Source organism: Gymnogyps californianus, chromosome 4, assembly GCF_018139145.2.
Source record: "Gymnogyps californianus isolate 813 chromosome 4, ASM1813914v2, whole genome shotgun sequence".
Taxonomy (NCBI): domain Eukaryota; kingdom Metazoa; phylum Chordata; class Aves; order Accipitriformes; family Cathartidae; genus Gymnogyps; species Gymnogyps californianus.
The window spans coordinates 83105638-83123786 of NC_059474.1; the positions used below are offsets into that span (position 1 = coordinate 83105638).

At 40.4% G+C, this 18149-nt stretch overlaps 1 protein-coding gene across 1 annotated transcript; it reads right to left on the reverse strand.

Moving 5' to 3' along the window:
• Positions 1–6028: 6028 nt before the first annotated feature.
• On the reverse strand, positions 6029–18149 carry NAAA (N-acylethanolamine acid amidase). The gene is made up of 10 exons (XM_050895811.1): positions 17875–18149; positions 15892–16018; positions 15075–15165; positions 12015–12091; positions 10473–10645; positions 9484–9546; positions 8825–8891; positions 8245–8273; positions 7211–7292; positions 6029–6379 (listed from the first exon to the last, which is right to left on the reverse strand). The coding sequence occupies exons 1-9, from the start codon at positions 17973–17975 to the stop codon at positions 7217–7219; spliced, it is 804 nt and encodes a 267-aa protein (XP_050751768.1). The 5' UTR covers positions 17976–18149; the 3' UTR covers positions 6029–6379; positions 7211–7216.

Consider the following 18149-nt stretch of genomic DNA (forward strand, 5'->3'; position numbering starts at 1 on the left):
GTCAGGCACGTTTCCTCTGGGAAAAAAAAAAAAAAAACAGTCACGTACTACTGCCAAAGCGGTCCCAGGCTGTATCGCATAAGAATTATACAGATTTTTATTCTAACCCAGAACTGGTGGAGGAGAAAGCTGAGAAAGGGAGGGAAAGAAATAAACAACTGTAAAAATGTTAAGCCTGGTGCTCACAGGAGACCACCGCTCAGAGGATTTTGAAGGCTCAGGACAGTGTGACTACAGAGGCACTTCTCCCCAGCAGAGGGAAAAGTCCTTCTCCTTTCTCACGTCCCGCAATCCTTTTGCCTCTTTCAATCTCTTTCCACCTAACCCACGTCTTTCCTCTCAAAATAGCTACAGATCTGCACAAACGCTAATTGTAGGAACACGTCCGGTGTTGTATAAGGTGCATGTGCGCAGTGTTTGCTGAGGAAGATGAGCCGTGCTAAGCAACATTTCAGCATGGGAAGTTTCTAAGGCAGATGAAATGCTGCAATTCTCTACCTTGCCCAGGATGCCAAATTGCACAATGGCATCTTCGCAAAAACTGGGTGGTGCAACAGGAGGCTACGTAGCAATGCTCTCAACAAAATACCAGTCACTCTAGTTCTATTCTAACAACATTATTTCATATCAGTGTCAAAAACAGCCTGAAGTCACTGCTGAAATATGCCCAATTACATCTGGTGCTTTATGGCCTTTGTGCTTAAATAATGCAGGTACTCTGACAACTTTTCAGATTATTAACTACTCAAATGGGCAAATTACACACAAAAATCAGAATCCCTAGCATTTAAGGCTCTTATTTGTAACCTCCTGTACAAGGCAAATCCCATTTCAGGAAAAACAATTTTTCAAGCTCAGAATTTCTGAGTGTACACTTGTAACTCCCATCTGGCTACCCAAACAAAAAATTATTTTCAAAGACACAGATCTGAAGATTTCAGCAAGTATTAGCTATCCAGAGCAGCAGTGATGCGAATGACTCGCTCTGTATCGGGAGCTTGCTTCAGAAACAAGCATCCCCCAGCACCTCCACTTACTGCATTCTGATGTAACCTGGCAGGGCAGTCTGAAACCATGTGACGCAGGAGCCTTTCAGATGAAATGACACCAGAAGAGACACTCCAGCTACTAATGGGAGTTCAGTCCACAGGACCAGATTCAAGCCAGGCCCAAGAAAAACAAACCTGAAATATGGTTAGTGTAGACAACCGTTCCTCCACACGGGAGGTCAACACGGGCTGCGTGCCTAGGTGTATCTTCAGTGCTGCTTAGGAACCTGACAGTACCAGCTTCAAAGGAAGACGGATGCTTCAGCTTTTTAGAAGAGGTGAGTGCCTTTAAAGATACCCTTAAAAACGCAAACATGAGGAAAAAAAAATCCTTTTTCAGGAACTGGAACACTTCCAGATCACTTCTTAAAAATGGAGAACAAATGTGAAGCAAGCGCTCAAGTACAGTGTTAGGTACTTTGCTTGCTTAGGATGCGTTCAGGGGTACTGCCTATCTCTTCTGATAAAATCTGACCTTGGATTTGAGATCACCTTTGGAATACAACTTTTCCTCATTTCCCTCCTTCCCTGCAAAATAAACAAGCGTTCGTTATTTCGACAGCCCTACTTTAAACATAAATTTTGGCCGTCCGTACCAAGGGATGGTCTCGTATTAGGGTGCCCTAGGAGTACCTGCAGAGAGCAAGCACAGGCAACAGCACCCACCTATTTATCTTATCGTGAATCGTCTTGTCAACAGGTCTCTCCCAAGCAATTCCTGGAGCTGTGAACTTTTTCACTTTATAGCCCTCAGATTTTTCTGAGGGCCACAGCCTGAGCAAAGGAGTGCACCGCAGTAAACCAGAGACTCCAATGGAATCAAACCTGTTTCGAGGGTGGAGGAGCGAGGAAGAAATAGAGCCAGTCCAACTGCTCAGCACCTCTGATCCTTCCTCATCCACCTGACAGTGACGTGCACCCCTCCCTTTCCTAAAATCCTGTACCCAAGAACAAGAAGAGGAGCAGAGGCCCAGAAAGACACAGCCTGGAAGACTCAATGAAGTTGAACAGTGGTATCACCTCAAACACAGGCTGCAAACAACCAGGTGAGACAAAACAATGCATCTAGGAAACTGCCGGCTACCGACTGCTCCTTTCTCATCTTGCTCTTGGCCACCATTCCCCTCCTGCAGAGATAGTTACATTTTCTCTGGTGCAGCTAGAAGGCCTCTGAAACAGGCTTTCCTCACGCCTTCCGAGAAGCTGCAATACATTCATATGAGGCTCTCCCCTGCTACGCACCGCTGCACAGAGCATCTGCTAGCAAACATGCATGCTAAGTAAAGCAAGGTGATAAAACCTGCTGTGTGCACTTACACCAGGGCGGAACTAAACCACCACCAAAAAAAGCACGGACTCGAGAGCCACACACGGACATAGACAACTAACAGAACAACAAAGTGCAGTGCCTCAGCAGAAGACCACAGACATGTAGAAAAGATGCATGTTCCCTGTTCAGCGGAGTTAGTGTTCTAAAGGCAGGAGAAACATGTAAGAGCCACACTCCATTTATACCTCCCAAGCCAACAGATAATATACTTGTTTTTGCAACGCTTAAAACACAAGCTGCTGAGTTGTTTAAAGCTACCCTACAATACCACATAAAACTCATTAAAGGAAAACTTGCACAAATCCATTTGTGTCAACCACCCTAAAACAAGAACAACAAAAGCCTAGGTAAATTTCCTGCCTTACCATAAACATTATTTTAACTCCTTCAAAACCAAAGCAAGTGACAGCATTTGGACTCAAATCCTACGCACTCTGTCACATCGCTGAGCTTGTCCACATCACAGATCTGTGCAGAACTCGGTGCTCCACCCACGTGAATCGAAGGCTTCCTGCAAAGAACACCGAAGCTAACGCGAAGCTAACTCCAAAACAACAGGGCTCCTAGAAAAGATGACACACTTCACTTAGCACGTGTACAACTGAGTCCCCACTAACTTGACAATTTTATAGACATTTGAACAACTGAGGGAAGAGATGAGCAGAATATGGAAGGCGATGAGAGGATGCAACAGACTTACTGAAAGGAGATCTTTACTAGGAAAAAAACGAAAGAGATGTCAGAGGGAAACAGAAATTTTAAGTTCCGCTAAAAGAAAAACAGCAACAGCTTAAGAGCTACAGATGAATTAACAAAAAAAGAAAAACAAACCAAATACTTCTCCCAAGAATAAAAATGCTAGCTAGCACTAGGGAAAGTGATGATCCTGCCTTGCCCTCCTAGAGTAAATACCTATGTATGTCCCACGTGTACATCAGACTCGGCACGTCTCATAGCTGGAAACGAGATGGTGAAGCTTGTTTTATTTTACACATGCACTGACCTCTGCACCTGTATACTTAGTGCAGTACCAAGATGGAGAATTTTAGATAGAAAACTCCTGACTGCAGTTTTATACAGCTTAACATATAAAAAGGACATTTCACCTCAAACTATGGGTGCCAAGTAACTACTTCTGAATACAAAACATTGTTAGAGAAATAAAAAGAAAAATGCAACTTACCTTGCCACTAATTTCTAACTACGGATTTATTAAGATAAACACAACAGAAGCTCTCCGCTTTTAAATTTTTGTTTCTATTCAGTACCCGAAGCGATCAATAATCTCCAACGCGATTTGCTCGATTACAGATTCAGAAACTCCTCCTCAGAATCTAAATAATCAGGTAAGCTGCTCCCTTGGGCACGCAGCAGGAAGTGCCATGTCTTTCAGCACCCGCAGTATAGAATGCGTGTGCCGTTCTGCAACAAGTGCAGACCCTCCGATTTATTTACTGCACAGTTGTTTTGAGCAGCCTTAAGAATCCTCTCCCGTGTGACGCTTAAGAAAGGCTACAGATCTGAAATGGATTAGGATTACTGAAGAGGATTATGAATGAGAAACACAGTACATTGGCCTCTCTCATCTTAAGAGTCAGCTCTTACACGCTTACAGTTGCCGTTTGCTAAATGCAAACTTCTAGGGGAAAAAGAATTAAAGGTTTCACCCATTCCCTATGTTGGGCTGAAAAATCTTTTGGGCTTTGCAGCTAAGGAATCTGTACTGCAGAAACGAAAGGATGGAAGAAGCAAGGATAATGTATTTAACTCTGAATTGTTAAGTAATGAAATAGAACTAAGTCATGAATCTGACCGGGCTTGAGAAAGCAGAAAAGCTATTTTACTTCCCAGTCTCTAAAAAGCGGACACACAAAGCAAATGAAATCTCAAACAGAGGGATGATCAGCGAGCAATTCAAATAACTACAAGCGATCCTCCTTTTTTTAAAAAACAAACAAGATATCACAAAACACCCAAACCCTCCAAAACCAATCAGCACTATGTTTTAAGGTTTCCAGCATTAGGATGGTTTTATTTAAAATATTAACAATCATCTCTCTCTCTGCATTTTTATCAACTTTTAATTCTTACGCAAAAGCAACTCAACACGTTTCACAGGTTAAATCATCTCATTTGTAAGACAAGTCATCTACCGCTTTCTTAGTGTTTGTATTTTTAGCTTGCCATTAAACTAAGACCAGAAAGTTATGTATCCTTCTGGTTAGCAAAAAACATATTCAAGCTGGCATAAAGGCTTTATTTTGGTGGCAATCAGGATGTCTGAATGTTTATAAACAGATGAAACACAAGGGTTTCTTTAAGAAAATCACTTGAAAGAAAAAAACAAAATAAAATCAGACTTCTTCAAATCTAGTTTCCTTGTTTCTCTAAGGATCCTCCAAGATCCTTTAGATCTTGTTTAAATCTCAAAAAACCCTGCGTTTCCATAATCTGCTCTGTGGCTGGGCCCAAACAAGTTCTGAACAGTTGACGAGACACACACACACAACAGGAACAGACAATAGTTTCCTGAATATTCATGGATACCAAATATTTACACACTCCAGATCTGTTTGTACACATTGAAACCAATACATTTGATTAAATTTATATACCACTGAGCAGCTGGGTACACCACTGCCAGAAGATAATCAGGCTAACACTGCTGAGGTAGAGAAGACTATGCAAAGTTACACCTGTAAGGATCCTTTTGTTTTTACTTGTGGGTGGCTGTTACATAAAGAAAACCTGCTGGGATCAGGAGTCAGTACCTCTCTGAGTTACAGCAACGTCATTCTGAAATCTCAAAGATATCATGACTGCTGTTATTTACATCTTCCTCCAGGAACTCTCTGTTTTTCAAATTTATCTTTCTGACATACGACTGCTAACATCATTGTACAAACTGGGTCAAGGCAAAGCTTGCAGCACATTTATCCAGGCAGAAGCAGAGGATGCAGGTAAGTAGGTTATGACACTTAGCCAGACTCAGCGCAAGGAGATAAAGGGCCTACATCTCCTCCAGAAAGCTCTCTCAGGAACAGTTTGCATAACCGGTGCACAAATACTGCAGGCAACATTGCACGTATCTGGAAGTGGTGCTCTGACCTAACACTCTGATCACACCTTCTTCTCTCAGGTAGAATTCTCACGGGCATTAGCAGGCATTTTGTCCAGTGAAGAACGGGACCTCTAAGCTTTACGTGAAGGGATCCACTGGTCTTGACTCTTCAAATCTTCAGTACTTCTGGGGCGCTCCCAATAAGTGCCCGAATTCAATATGCGGTCAGAGCACAACACAACAAAAAACCCCACCCCTCTGCACTATAGAAATTAGTTGTAAACTTAATATTGAAGGCAACTTTCAAATATAGACAAGGAAAACCATCCCTTTTCTAACCGCACTGCTATCCCATCACAAGCGTCTTTCATCTGTTGGGGGGGAGGGGAAGTCTGTATTATCACACCTCCTAAAACAGCTCCCGATTTCTGATGAATAAAACCGCCACAGTCTACAGCTATGCATGCAGCTAACTGCTGCATCTGACCCTGCCAGGCTCATGATCACGAGCCCCTCACAGATCAGGGAAAAGGATGGTGACATTAAGAGTAACACCACAGGTCTTCATAAATCAAGCGATCAGCTGCGTATTTTTATTTAATTATACTCAGACCTACAGGCCATGCAAAATATATTAAATTTTATTATTTATTAGTCAGCACATAAGTACATTCAAATTGCACAACTCTTTCCAAAAACAGAAAAAGCAATTTTTAGCCATCAACATCTGCTAGAACGTCAATGTAATTACAATAAAATCAATTAAACTTCCATTACAGTTCATTAACAGTATCATCTGCAAAACTTCAAAGAATTAACAAGTCATTATTTCCTGAACAGTTCACATAATTAATAAGCCAAAACAACTGTACTGCTTGTGAGAGTGATTTTAAAAGCATATGCCAGTCTTGGAAAGCGTCAGCTTTTCACTCCTTTTGTCTGTTGAAATAAAAAAAACCAGATAAATAAGAGAGCACAGGTTTGTACAGAATTAAGAAAGAAACAAACTCTTCAGAATCTCTAAAAGAAAGCAATTACTCTTGCTAAAATCAAATGTCCAATATAACTGCTACAAATATAATACTACTAATAGTTTAAAAACCAAACTATTCCAACTGGAACGCAGCTTCTTGTGCTCCTGCCAAGACCACGCAACCAGAGTTTCTTGGAATAGAAGTAAGCGTAACTTAGTGTCTTTCTCTGAACACACTAAAGCTACCACGTGAGGCACCTCACGAGTTCAAGTACTTTGACTTTTTCTGCAAGTTCACAGGACAAAACCCTCAAAGGATGCTCACGGTCAGTCACCAGCAAGCGGCTGTTGCAAATTAAGCTTGATCCTTCTCGGTGCCAAGTGCACCCGTCCCCAGTCCTGCTGGGATTCGGCTCACTCTGGCGGGGCTTCCTGTCATAGTCAGCCACCTGGAGACACGTGCGTGCAGTAGCGGGGACTGGTAAGAATAATAGCTACAACGTTCACAGAGGGAACCTCTACCTTTAGGTTGCAACAACACCCACCCCCTTCCTCTCTGATAAAGCCCTTTCCTAAGATAATCTCCAAGGGTTTTGCAAAGAAAGTCAATACTGAATTCTATCTCTAAAACAACAAGGGGAGGTATTTACCCAAGGTCGATAAGCAAACCAAGGGGAGAATCGGGAATTGAGACTAGGTCACTTGAGTGCCACTGCAGTGCTTTGTCCTTCAATGACTCTTCAGCTGAAATTTTTCTTTTAAGTACAGGTAGCTGGGAGTACCAGCATGCTACTTACACCTCTTCACTTCACAGTTCTGATCCATGTCTGGTACTTATCTGGAAGTGCAGCGCTCATTACTGTGGTATACACTGTGTTACTGGTAGGGGAAGAGGAAAAGAGTGAGTGAGTGACATTCCAAAGGCAAGAAGATTAATTTCTAAAATTAGCAAAGCAGCAGAACAAATTGTAGTGGAAACAAACGTTCTGCTTAGGTACAGAAGGGTTAGAAAAAGCAGGAAAGAGACTGATGAAAATGAAGGCTGCTGGCACAAATTTTTAGTGTTTTTTCCCCCACCTAGTACAGCAAAGGAACTCTATTTCTACATCCATTTGATCACTGTATTAAAAAATTAGTATTGCTAATCTTCGCAGTGACACAGATATCATCATCTCCTTTCCAAATTTCCTCACATTTATAAGACAGAGGAGAGAACGTCCCGGTATTAACTTTGAAGAAGCCATTGCCAAGCTCTAATGGGAATGACTGATCCAGAGAATATACTGAGCTCCATATAAAACAAAACAGGATAGCCTGCAAAGGTGCAATCTGTGGAACAATGCAGAACAATAATGGTATACTGAAATAAATCTCTCAAAAATCCAGTAAATGGTACCTAAAACCTGTGTCCCCATTTACTATTTTTTTCCTTTTTACACATCAAGCAGAGCTACGTCAGAAACTCCAGAGAAAGCCATTTTCAGTGTTAACACAAATCCAAAGGTTCTAACAGTGAAAGGCACAAATGACTCAGCAGAAAGTCCCGCTGTTCCTCTAAGCAGTCATTTGTTTCACTACTAGAAAGGAACTTCCCTTTACCAGACTGAGCCTAACAAAGCGTAGTTTCTTGGCTAGAGTGGCAGACCAAAGAGGAAGAGTGCTGTGGAAGTGAAAACAGAGTGCCATGTGCACAAGCAGAAATCTAAGACGGGAAACCGCAAGATATTCAGACAGACACAGAGGAAGATCCTAAGGAAGTTTGTGATTGACTTCTAAGTGGCCTGAGGCATGGCGGGAGGCACTGATTAACATCTCTCAATCTAATACTTACTTGTTTAAGACTGGCTTCACTGACAACACCTGTACAGAAAGTTTGAAGAGTTGTCATTTTGGTAAACGAAGAGGGAATTAAAAAGCTATTTAGAAACAGCAGTAGGATGAAGTTATGAAAAGGAATAATGCAGTGTCAAGGATTTCTCTTGCTTTTTTTTTTTTTTTAAAACATCAGACCATTTTACAAAAATATTTTTAAAAAGCCCTCTGAAATACGCAACATTTAAGTTCTCAAAACTAACTGGTAAATACCACTCATGTCTAACACTTTATCTGCCTGCTGTAATATTGATAATTGTGCTTGAAATAAGGAACCGCACAAAGATGATGGTGATGGGATTCACCTCTCGCACTTCACACTTGGATCGGCAGACTATTACCAAATGCCTATGCAAGGGAGTTCAGAAACATTTTAACAAACTTAGCAGTCTTTGGTCTCCAGAGATGGTTGTGCAGCACACCTTTTTCACCATGCCTTCCTCGCACAGCTTTTAAATCCCTGACAAAAACGCAACTGCACTTCTGCTTTGAGAAAGAACTTTAAGTCAAAGTCACAACACAGAATTTAAAAGAAATACCTTAAAGAGTGTATCAAAATTGATGTTCTGCTGTCCAGTAGCATTGAGAGCTTTGATGGCTGGAGTTCTGCAGGAAAACAACGCAGTATCATTAAACACACTTTACTGTTCCAAAGGCTACAAAGCACCGATGTGAAAAATTTCTCGCTAAATGCCTTTACATTGAAATGCTGGCTTTGGCCTAAAATAATCCAGAGTTCTGTGTGACTGAATTTAGTCTCACATTGCTGAAGCTGCTCCATTACTACACCATTGAGTACAGACCAACAGGGAATCTGCCAACAGCTTTTTGGATACTACACAGCCTAAAGATTCTATGATGTCTGCGAGCACCTTCCTAGTGCCATCAAATACTTTTTCACTGTGAATCTAAATCCTTTAACTTTTACTAAACTTTGCTCTATGAAGAAGTTTTTGGTACGTGCCTTATCCTTGCAATTTCTCATCTTCTATGCCATTCAAAGCCACACAGACTTTCCTCTGGCATATGTGAATATCGCTCCTTACCCTTATCTGTTCCCTTTTGAGTGGCATTACAGAAACTGAACAAGCTCCCTGCTCAACAAGCTAACACCTGCTTAGAGAAGAATGCACCCAAGTCTCTAAGCTTTTTCAAAATAAAGGTGTTATCTCACCACAGAGCTCCAAACTAAATTTACCTTCGATCATCAAAAGGAGGAGGGGTGGTCCAATGGTCATAGTTTGTCTCCACACGAAACCACCTATAACACAACACACAAACATAAAAGCAAACAAAAGCCAAATCAGTAGGTAATAATAAAGGCCAAGAATCAGTATCTCTGTATTGCCAAAAGGAAAAAAACCTCCCTCAAAAGCCTCTTTCCTGTGCCTCTTGCAAGCCAAGGGACCCTATGTTGATACACATAGCAGCCTTTACCATAAACTACTGAACACAAATGAAAAAGGAGCAACCTCTGAACTCCTGCTGGCGTCAGCGACAAAACCACGACTGACTACAACAAAAGCAAGATCAGACCTTTAAAGAGACGATCAGAGAAAAGATTATGGGTATGCATACAATGCAGCCTGCAGCATTCAGTTTGGAGTACACAGAGCCAACAGGCCATCTGGCTGTTGCCAAGCCAGTACTCACTGGCTGACTGTAAGCACTAAGTGCCATTTTTCACCACAGGGCAACTATTTACTATCTCCTTCATATATTAAGCTACTGATTTCACAAAATGGATAGGAACAGTTATTTTTGAGCCTTCTACCACATTGGGTCAAAACTAATTTGGAATTGCTGAATTTACTGGTGCAATATTTGGCAGACAGACAGGAAAAGCCCTCAAGTCTTGTCTCCTTTGGAATCTGGCTAAAAAAAAAAAAATCAACACATACAGATGCTTTTTCCACCCTTGACCCTCTGGACTGCCCTAACCTTACAAGGTGGTGTGACTCCTCTCAAAGAGAAGGAACTGGGGTTCCTTCCAGAGGCTTTCAAGCTTTCCCTCTCCAGCTGTAAGTGCATTAGTAAGAGATGCCCTGGATCTCTCAAGAAAGTTGTGGCACTAACCCTGCCTATCACTCAGGAGGGAATATGAAAAAACAAAATAAATCATTTTTTTTCTATCACTCAGGATGGAATATGAAAAAAACAAAATAAACCTTTTTTTTTTCTACTTACGCTCCACCTAAAGGATCAAGAGGCCAGAGATCTGCCGGCCCTCTTCTATTCCTTGTTATGACCATGCCTTCTTTAGGCGATACACCTCCTACAATATAGTAAACTTCAGCAATGATGGGAGTGCCAGCTAGTCTGAGAACAGCTGACTGAAAGTCCTCTGCTTTGCTCAGGGTCTAATGCAAAAAGGAGATCACAATGAAACAAAGATCACAGAGCATGGTCAAGCACAAAAACCAGCACTGAGACATCTTAAAAAGAAGAAAAGGTCCAGCTTTTTTGGAAATGACAATTGACTGTACAGTGCTACTTGAAAATATTTCTCTGAAAATAGTTTCCCAAACTGACTAGCATATGAACATAAAATGCATATGACTAGTAAACAAACTCATTAATCCCAGCTTTGCAAATATTCAAAGAAAGCAGTAAATGTACATACACATATACACACACATATATGTATACGGTGAACAGTGAAAAAAGCTGAAAAATCTGCCATTCAAAAGACACAGGCACGTCCATACTCTGCAAATTCAATCCTCGGCAAAGTCTTTCAATGTGAACAATGGGACAGATGAAAGCGGATGAAAGGGGGAAAGAAACCCACTCCATGTCTTTGTCTTGCCAGTGGTTTAAGAGGATTTAGGTAACAATGGTAAGGCAGAGGCATTGCTTACAGCAAGCCTGGCCTCTCCTGCCACAACCAGGTGACTAACTTAGCATAAACTGACAGTCACCGCAGCCAACGAAGCTACCATTTTCAGGCATAGGGCCACAACCGGCTGAAGTACATCTTTAAAAATGAATGCTGTGCAGGAACGAAAAACAAATATGGAGAACATGCATCAAATAAAATTGTTCAGAAAGACGGGAAAGCCCTGGAGAACAATTCATTATTTCTGACATCAATACTGCAGCTAGTAGTTTTGGGTCACAGCCTCAAGTCACACTCAAACTCAAAAAACATGAAAAACAAAGTCTCCAGTAGACTTTCCAGTTCTGCAGGGAGTTTACCTACAAACCATATCATTCATGTTTACTATAATTCAAGAATCTGAGAAGCAGCAGACCTGTTTTATCTTAGTAGTACCCTAACACAGTATTTATAAAATACACTATACAAATATGAGTCTAACTCCTTCCGCTCACCAGTGAGCTCTGCATTTTTAATATGGTAACATATCAAACGTAGTGTAAAATAACCACTGGGTCAGATACTAACCATCTAAGAGTGCAGCTGCCTCAGTTTGTTAAATTACAAATCACAGCTAGCTGAAATAGTCCCTAGGAAGGAAGTCTTTGCACAGCTCCTCAAAGACTTTCAGCATTGATTAGAGATTGCCCCCCTGAAGGACTGGAATTGCCTCTCTCATACGCATCACTGACGATTTGGGGACAATACCTATCTCCTCTTATGAAATGCATTTACTTATCAATTTATTGATTTTTCCATGAAACTAAAAGTTGGAACATCAAATTTACTAGGAGTTTCTAAGTGCAAACGACATCACTGTGAAATATGAGAAAATAACTCAGTGCGCTTACGTCTCGGACAAGCCAGCTGACAGGGTAATTCCGATTCAGAAAAGCAGCTATTGCATTTTCCCACCATCTACCACCCGCTGGGAAAAAAAAAAAAGAAAAGAAACTGCTATACATGCATGTTACATATGCTCTGTGAATCTATCCTCCTGCCTCCCTTTCTTCCCCACGTCCCATCTCTAGCTCTGCACTCTTGCCCTCTACTGCATTACAAAAGAGCGCTGCAATAAAGTCTTTAATTCTTAACTACACCACTATCATAGAAACATCAAATTTAGGCAGCTTATCCCAAACTGACAAAGCACACACCACCTGAAAGCAGTCAGAGCCTCTGTACTTAAGCTTATCAACACTGTTTAGAACACTGAATGCTAATACAGCTCCTTTTCTACTGTATTACTTTACTGATATCTATACATAAAATAAGCAGATGTGCTGCATAACCAGGCTAACACACCCTGGCAAGCCCTCATTTTACAAAATTTGTCTTTCAAATGCTCAGCTTTCTATATCATCAGATTTGGATGCTGAAGTACCACAGAAAGCTCAACCCTCAGTGAAACAGGGCAGCTACCTATCAGCATAAAATGTCAACATTTCAGGAGAAGGGCTAACAAAGAGCATAACATGCAGGTGAAACTACAGGTGAAATATAAATAGACAACGTAATCCCAACTGAAGTTCAACCACAGCAGCTGGATTAACACCCCTCCTTTCCAGAAAGGATCTCACACCTGTAATGACAGGACTGATCATTATCTTAGCTCTTTGGTGTCTCCTGAAAGGTACAATGTTCCCGTGATCAGTGCCGTAAGACGGTGCCATAAAATGGTAGGGAGCGTGAGGTACAGTGGACAATAAAGACGACACTGCTCAGCACTGTACAGAGAATACACAGTATCTCTCAGAACTTGCCAGTGCTAGCAATTTCAATCAAAAACCATCGCATTCCTTTCAGTATTGATAACTTGCTAGCGGCTCAGTTTAGAAACCATTTTTATTCATAGCTGAATGATAAGCAATGAAGAGTCAAAGGTGACTGTAACAGGGACTAGCACTTTGTAACACGTATTTCCAAAAGGACTGCAGGTCTATTCATATAATAGTCTACGTCTGTCAGCTCAAATATTAGCATTAATCACCTCGTTATTCATCTTAACAAAATATTAGAACAACAGGAAGAATTACACAGAAATCATGAAACAGCTAAAAAAGAGGTAGTGATGGTGTTTCTGTGTTACTGGAGAAAATTAGGAGAACTAAGAAAAACAGAAGGTCAAGTTTATAATTATTCATATGCCAAAACCAGAAGCAGCCAGCAGAAACAACATGCTTGTCACTTGATAGACCTTCACCCTAATTTAAAGCCATCCCCCTTTCCAGCTATAGTTCACATGCTCGTTTCCCTACATTTTTAGTTCAGTCATACGGTGACAGATAAAGCAGCAAGCAGTCAGCAACAACTGATTTACAGGAGCACAGCATGCGTTGAGTGAATTACTACTGTCTGTAGTTAAAAGGTGACTGAAGTCGAGGCACACAGGTGGATGACAGCACATCAGCTCCTGACAGACAAGAGGGGCCCATCACACACACGAGTTTGCAGTACTTGATGCCTCTATCAGAATCAGGAGAACAGAATGGGTTTGTGCACGGACTAAACCACCTCACTGTTGTCTCAGATGATCCTTATACTGAGGGTGAAGCACACTGCTCAGAAACAGCCGGGAGAACAGGACGGCACTGGCTTTGTCCCCAAATTGTGCCTGTTCACAGACCTAGGACTTTGGTCTGCAAGATTTTCTAAATCAAGCCTTTTACAGAGACTCGATACACTTAAGACACTATTTCCAAGCTGATATTAGTATGAACTAAAAGCAGTTTGCATTTCTCAGTATTATCCCAGGATGCTCCAGTTTTGAAAGGATTAAGTAACTACACTAGCATCAGAAGCAGGCTTTTAAAAAAAATGAGTGTAAACTATGGAGAGAATCTAGCGAATGCAACAAGGCAATATTAACAAAGAAAACAGGAATCAAAAGGTGCATGTGCTCCATAGCAGAATCCCTACTCGGAGAGAGAATGAATATGTATATAACGTGTACAGTGAATAGCATTTACATAACATCTAAAAAAATTTTGAAAACAGAACATGGTCTAATTAAAAGATTAAAAAGAAAAAATTGCTTACCACAATCACAAGTGAAAAATACACCTTTATTTTAGATGTCAGTTCTAACTCAGACTACACTGTTTCCAGTTCTAACAAACAGCTAATAAAGAAAAGCAGAAAGTGTCTGCTTCTTAAAAAAAAAAAAAAAAAAAAAAAAAAAGAGGGAGGGAAGGGATGGAAGAAGCAAACCCAAGCTCCGAGTTGGACATACCTATGAATATTTGTGAAACTCAAGCGCTGATGGAAAAGGCAGTGACCCTTCCTCTGCCTTCCTGACTGTTGCAAGCCCTTCTATTGTCCAGTTTTAGTTCTCAGTAGTGACATCTCTCAACTTTGCTCTACTACTGGATCTTTCCTCAGCTGCCTTTCCAGTATGTCCACGCATTCTCTCAAGCCCTGCTGCCTTTCCCCTCGATCTCTCAGTCTTACGCTTCTTTTCCCATCCTCTCTTTAAAGCTGCCTTATGGAGACAGAGAAATATGGAATACAGAGGAAGGGACAGAGAACTAGGAAAGCAGCCGTTTATTTGCTATACCCGACTGCATCTTTTTCTCTCAACTCCTACTCTGCTGTTTCCAGTTGTGTCTCTTGAACAGACCACATTGTCTTTTACGGCTTTCCCCAAGGTCCTCTGTCTCCTTTGACACTTTTCAAGCTCAGATGACACTGCGCTGAGCAACAAATACCTCTCTCCTATGCAGCAGCCAAAAACTAGCAGCATGTGAGCTTTCACTCCCTGAGGGCAAGAGAAGTCATTCCATTTCAGCTCCTTCCTGGCAACCTTAATCCTATTTTTCCCTCTAGGAGAATATGAGAGAAGGGCCAGAGCAGGCAACAATCAACTAAAATAGTGTATATAATGTCAAGTGTGGAAGACAGATTTATTTTACCTCGTTCATCACCGGAGATTGTGAACTTGTGTGGACTTTGTCCAGTCCATAAGCCTACATAACCAAGAAACGTGGTGCCTCGATACGCTATCTGAAAGCAGGAAGCATGCAATATTTTAGCATTCTGGACAGAGCACTACTTAAAACACAGGCAACATTCTGAAGCAGCATCCTGTACTTTTTTTCTGTCACTTTCATACATAAGTTGCTACAAAACACTTTGCCTTATATTACAGTAAAACTTAGAAAATAAATTATAAAAAGACTCTGAGGACCAAAATTCACTGCATCTCATTTGTTCACGATCACTGACTGCTATAAAAGTTTTGCTCAAGTTAGCGAGTAGCCAAGCAAGAAACAAAAAGTTCTCCATTTGCAAAATGAACTAATGAATATTAAGAAAATCACACTAACGAGGAGTGCACTAGCGACTAGTTCATTTTTTGAAATTTTCATCTAAAACACACGCATCGGTCACGAAAATTAACAAGGCCTTAGAATTGGTCCCTGCCAAAACTGATCTATGTTCTCTCGTAGTTCTTTTCTAATATCTCGATATTTCCTTCTTTCAACACCTCCTTCCAAATAATGATCTTGAGATACCAGATTATGCTGTTGGATTTGTTCCAGTTTATCACCACAAACTGGATGTCCAGAAAGCAAAGAAAACCAGCATTCATCCCGCATGCTCTAATAATCCAGTAAACTCGGGATGGGAACCATATTCCTACACTAAATCCTGCTGCCTACGCAGCTGTATGACCGTACCCCATTCCTTCACAGAGCATCACCCAGCCATCTCAACCACAGATCATACCTGCCCACTTTTTATAAACTGCACATCAATTGTAATCTTGCTTAATATATCGACAAAGTCGTAATCCAGGTTCCGACCATGGTAAATGTTTCCTTTGACATCCTGAGCGACAATACTAGTACAGAACCTTCAAAAACAAAAAGGAGAAAGAATGATTTAAAAAAAAAAAGCTATGACACCGCTTTCAATATGATAGTTGAGCTAGCTCAGCATTTGAGAAGGAGTAACTGGGTTTATCTTCTGCAAAGTATTTTACTAATGTAAGCATACAAATAGGAGTTTCCATTGTATCATTAACACTTAACGCTTCCCAACCTGAGAGAAGAGACTCATCCTATACTTTTTGATAAAATTTCTTACAGGTTTTAATTTCAAATTGGAGAAAAAAAAAAAAGGGATAGAATGGTTTGACTGAAGCTCTGCATAACTACACAACACTACAATGTCCTGTACGATGTATGCGCGATATCCGTAAGGCAAAGTCCTTTCCCACAGAGTCTAACATACAAAACTGTACGATACTTACCGGGGCCCACCTGGCTCAGAAAGTGAAAAGCCGCACTGCTGTCCGCATCAGGACAGATATTGCAGACCAAGTAGGAAGCAGCACTTCCACTTGGGAAAAATTTCATTATTTCATTTCACTTTTCTAAATCGAGATGAAAAGCTGACATCCAAATATGTTCACAAAGTATCAGTCTGAAACTTTCTGGATTTCATTGTGACAATTATAGATTATGTCATTGCAATTTAGACCCCATTTATATTTTTAATCACAAACTAAATAAAAAGTTCAAACAAAGCCCTTTAAAACTGAAAACATCAGTTGTTAAAGTGTTAGCCATTTCAATAATAGCCTAATCTCTTCTCTAGAACAGGAAGTGTGCTTAAATTCCTTTTTTCATAACAGTTTCAGTTTTGTTGAAACATGCTTTTTATGAAATATATTGCATTAGCTGAGAATTAAAAATCTATTTGCGCTGAAGTTATGAGTTTGTCATTCCACTGATGCATAGCACTATCTTTCACAGCTGTAAAAGTAAAAAATTTTTCAGACAAGTAGTTTCTTCCTGGTTGATGTTTTTTCTTTAGTATCATTACTGAGAAACTTAAAGTTTCATGGGCCTTACCAGGGCTAAGAATGATAAGTGTCCTCTGTGAAATACTAACAAAACTAGCATTTAAATGACTAATTTATCCGATATTAATCCTTATAAAAAAAAAGATCACTTTAACTAAATACCACACGTTAAGAAAAATAATAAAAACACATAGAAGTGGCTGTATGCACCTGTTTTTTATTAAAACCTGTATAGAGAAATATTTTTAGGATCCTCACAGGCAACACCAAGTATTTATTATTCTCCTGCACATGCTTCTAGGACAGAAGATGACAATGAAACTGAGTACTTTTTCCACTGAGATTTTGTTTGCCATCATAAAGATACTACATCTATTTTCCATCATGCAAATCAAAAAATTACATTATACAGTCATTGTGAACATTCATCCAGAAAATGGTTTGGAAGCAACTTTATGTCAAATAAATGGTTAAAATAATTAGATTACAACTAATTCTTCTAGTCTCCTTTTTGGTAAAATATAACAAATTAAATGACAAAAGAGTACATTGCACGATCTTTGAAGATAAATGAACCCAAATACTTTGAATGGATAGCCATTCCTTATTAGCAGAAATTATTTTCATACTTTTATACATTCCTACAGATATACATACACAAAAACATTACAGCTACACATTACCTTTATTAACAAATAAAAACACTGCTCTGCATTTCTTGTTCAATTCAGGATACAAACTGCCTAATGAGAATGAAACCTTCCAGCTGAATGTATGAAAATGAACAGTGCAAATCACCTGCCACGTGTCTTCACCCGCCTTTTTTGTGCGTTCTCCCACGCTGAACTAAAGTTAATCTCTACATCCATTTCTACCAGGTTCTGTAAGTACCAGACACTTACGCGGTAGATTCATAGGCGAAGTTAAGCAGGACTCCATCTCCGAGACTTATTCCCAGTGCTTTGCACAGTCCCAGAATTTCCCCCGCGAAGGGTTGCGGCATAAAAAATTCCAATTCTGCTGCTATCGGCCGAATAACTTCGTGGACCCATTTTGGTACACTTTCACTGCAAAATACACTCACAGCATTAGCTGACAAAAAGGTATGCAACTTGTGCCTGGCAGTCAGATACTCAAGGAGTCTGCCACTTCTCTGATCAGCCTGTCCCAGTTGATG

Bases quoted from the DNA above. Each gene is read 5' to 3' on its own strand.
- NAAA (XM_050895811.1), bottom strand. From the start codon at position 17,975: ATGCCGCAACCCTTCGCGGGGGAAATTCTGGGACTGTGCAAAGCACTG. The intron at 9,547-10,472 runs GTAAGTAGAAAA...GTTGTGTTATAG, and splicing joins CTTGATCCTTTAGGTGGAGC to GTGGTTTCGTGTGGAGACAA. The intron at 7,293-8,244 runs GTAAGTATTAGA...TTCCCCTACCAG, and splicing joins GTGAAGCCAGTCTTAAACAA to TAACACAGTGTATACCACAG.